Source organism: Otolemur garnettii, unplaced genomic scaffold (genome assembly GCF_000181295.1).
Source record: "Otolemur garnettii isolate 467f Iridium unplaced genomic scaffold, OtoGar3 scaffold00018, whole genome shotgun sequence".
NCBI lineage: Eukaryota > Metazoa > Chordata > Mammalia > Primates > Galagidae > Otolemur > Otolemur garnettii.
The window spans coordinates 22,314,604-22,318,112 of NW_003852413.1; the positions used below are offsets into that span (position 1 = coordinate 22,314,604).

General features: G+C 40.8%; 2 protein-coding genes across 2 annotated transcripts in view; both read left to right on the forward strand.

The window, feature by feature from the left end:
- The window catches only part of LOC111721748 (kelch-like protein 11), a 6,454-nt gene extending 6,399 nt beyond the window's left edge, over window positions 1–55 (forward strand). The window contains exon 3 of the mRNA XM_023511247.1: window positions 41–55. Within this exon, the coding sequence (XP_023367015.1) occupies window positions 41–55 (15 nt within the window). The remainder of the gene's footprint in view (window positions 1–40) is intronic.
- Window positions 11–2,979, forward strand: LOC100956997 (kelch-like protein 11). Its single transcript, XM_023511025.1, has one exon. The coding sequence runs from the start codon at window positions 61–63 to the stop codon at window positions 1,546–1,548; it is 1,488 nt and encodes a 495-aa protein (XP_023366793.1). The 5' UTR covers window positions 11–60; the 3' UTR covers window positions 1,549–2,979.
- The last annotated feature ends 530 nt before the right edge of the window (window positions 2,980–3,509 follow it).

Genomic DNA, 3,509 nt, shown 5'->3' on the forward strand with positions numbered 1-3,509 from the left:
GAGTTTCTCAAGAAAAAACTTCATCTCTCCAATTGTGTAGCCATTCATAGCTTAGCTCACATGTACACCCTAAGCCAGCTTGCTCTGAAAGCTGCTGATATGATACGGAGAAATTTCCACAAAGTAATTCAGGATGAAGAATTTTATACTTTACCTTTCCATCTCATTCGAGACTGGCTTTCAGACTTGGAAATCACGGTTGATTCTGAAGAGGTTCTCTTTGAAACAGTTTTGAAGTGGGTTCAGAGAAATGCTGAAGAGAGAGAGAGATACTTTGAAGAACTTTTTAAATTGCTCAGGTTGTCCCAGATGAAACCTACCTACCTTACGCGGCATGTCAAACCAGAGAGACTGGTAGCCAATAATGAAGTTTGTGTCAAGTTGGTGGCTGATGCAGTGGAGAGGCATGCCCTGAGAGCTGAGAATATACAATCTGCCACCTTCCAGCACCCTGCTTCTCATGTCTCATTATTACCTCGTTTTGGGCAAAACATGGACGTGATCATGGTTATTGGGGGTGTGTCAGAAGGAGGGGACTATTTAAGTGAATGTGTGGGGTATTTTGTTGATGAAGACAGATGGGTAAACCTGCCCCATATTCATAATCACCTTGATGGACATGCTGTTGCAGTAACAGAATCCTATGTGTATGTTGCTGGATCGATGGAACCAGGGTTTGCTAAAACTGTAGAAAGGTATAACCCAAATTTGAATACGTGGGAACATGTTTGTAGTCTGATGACAAGAAAGCATTCTTTTGGACTGACAGAAGTCAAAGGGAAGCTCTATAGCATTGGAGGACATGGCAACTTTAGTCCTGGCTTTAAAGATGTGACTGTTTATAATCCTGAGCTTGATAAATGGCACAACTTGGAATCAGCACCAAAGATTCTTCGAGATGTCAAAGCACTAGCCATTGAAGACCGCTTTGTGTACATTGCTGCCCGCACTCCTGTGGACCGGGACACTGAAGATGGATTAAAGGCTGTAATTACTTGCTATGATACAGAGACTCGACAGTGGCAAGATGTAGAGTCTTTGCCACTCATTGACAATTACTGCTTTTTCCAAATGTCGGTGGTCAATTCAAACTTTTATCAGACAGCATCATGCTGTCCCAAGAGTTATTCTTTAGAAAATGAAGAGGCAGTAAGAAAAATTGCCAGTCAAGTGTCTGATGAGATCCTTGAAAGCCTGCCTCCAGAAGTCCTTAGCATCGAAGGAGCAGCCATTTGCTATTACAAAGATGACGTCTTCATTATTGGAGGCTGGAAAAACAGTGATGATATTGACAAACAGTACCGGAAAGAAGCCTATCGATACTGTGCTGAGAGAAAGAGGTGGATGCTTCTTCCTCCCATGCCGCAGCCTCGTTGTAGAGCCACTGCTTGTCATGTGAGGATCCCATACCGGTACTTGCATGGCACACAGAGATATCCTATGCCTCAAAACCTAATGTGGCAGAAAGACCGCATCAGACAGATGCAAGAAATACATCGGCACGCCCTAAACATGAGGAGAGTCCCAAGCTCTCAGATCGAATGCTAGGTTCTGTATACATGCAGCTTAAGACTGTTATACCTGTCTCGTGAAGTGGAAGATACATAGACTGTTACTTGAAAAGTATGTTGATAACTTATTTTCTACCTGAACTGATTATTACCTACCCTCAAAAAGGAAGTATAGTTAAAAACTGAAGAATGGGAAACTCAGTTCAATATGTGATAATTTTTGTTAGTTTGCAGTCGTTATCTGTCTTTGGTTTGTGTGTATGTGCTAGCTAAATAAGATCTTATTAAAGACAAGTGGAAAATCAGATGTAGTTACTTGGCTGTTTCTCTGCCAATAAGATATAACTCCTTTGTCTTGGGGACTTAGGTTTTGAACATGCTTTAAGCACCAATTTTATTTGCACATAAACTTTGATATTCTTTTTTGTTTTTTCCAGAATGGTTGGTTTTGGCAAAGTCAGAATTTATGCATCGAGCCCTTATCTGCAGGAGGCATGTGCAATAGTGAGACTAAAATTTGAAGGAAAATGAACAATATTTTCAGCAAGGAGATTTCAGAATGTTCACATTGATATTTTGCCGTATTTATCTGGAGATGATATTTTCATTTCTAGAATAGGTGACTGATGAGAAATTTGTGATTGGCTCACGCATTTTTGCAATATTTTTCATTTCTTTAGCAGCTGTTTATAGAATTTAAGCCATCACTCTGAGATGATGGTAGTTGGCAAAAGTGTCTTTAACTGATTAAATACAGAGGAAGTTACATATATGAAATTTGTTTCTCTAAGAAGAACAGTATTATCAGTGTAGACTGAGAAATCAAAGGCAAACACTTTTTTCAGGAGTTGCAGGCTTATTTGAGGATATGTTAATGAGTGTAAATAATGCCTATGACAATCGACACTCAATGCCTTCAGTTTTAATTTTTGCTCTAATGCATATTGTGTGGTCTTCATCATTCCTTTCTGTAAGAAACATTTTTTTTCCCAAATGGGAAGGAATTAATCTTAGAGAAATGTTGCTAAAGAGAAGCCTTACCATTTCTGGCCCTGATTCTTGTAGTCTATCCAATTTGCCCTAGCATTTTATTGGAACTTTTCCTGAGACTAGAATACCAAATTTGGGTGCATAATTTTGACTTAAAGATTTATCACTACAGGTATATCGTATTGATTTTTAAGCATTCTTCTAATTCTCTTACACATTCCTAAGCTTTATACAAGTTAGAACTCAGGTTTACTCTTTTAACATTAACACAAAGGACTCCTGTTCTAACGGTTTGTAATGTTTGTCCAGTATACCTTTCTTGTTTTCTTAAGGAATGTGTTTACCTTCTTAGACATTCCAGAATACCATTCAAGAGGTCAGATTCCAAGTGCAGTGTTTTTGTTTCTTTTTTTTCCCCTAGTAAATTAAACTTAACCTTCTTGTTAGTTGCATGATCAAACATTACAAGAAAAAACACCAGGCGTGGTTATTCATGCCTGTAATCCTAGCACTTTGGGAGGCCCAGGCAGGATGATCCCTTGAAGTCAGGAGTTCAAGACCAGCCTGAGAAGAGCGAGATACTGTCTCTACAAAAAATAGATGAATTAGCCAGGCATGGTAGAGCATGCCTATAGTCCCAACTACTCGGGAGGCTGAGGGAGGAGGATCGTTTCAGCCCAGGAGTTTTGATGTTGCAGTGCGTATGATGATGCTACTGCCCTCATGATGCCCAGACAACAAACGGGGACCCAATCTCTGGGAAAAAATTAAAAAGCACAATGAAAAGTTTTGGTTTTCGGCTCGGCGCCTGTGGCTCAACCGGCTAAGGCGCCAGCCACGTACACCTGAGGTGGCGGGATCAAATCCCAAGCCCGGACCCGCCAAACAACAATGACGGCTGCAACTAAAAAATAGCCAGGCATTGTGGTGGGCGCCTGTGGTCCCAGCTACTTGGGAGGTGAAGGCAGGAGACTCACTTGAGCCCAGGAGTTGGAGGTTGCTGTGAGC

Bases quoted from the DNA above. Each gene is read 5' to 3' on its own strand.
- LOC100956997 (XM_023511025.1), top strand. From the start codon at position 61: ATGTACACCCTAAGCCAGCTTGCTCTGAAAGCTGCTGATATGATACGG.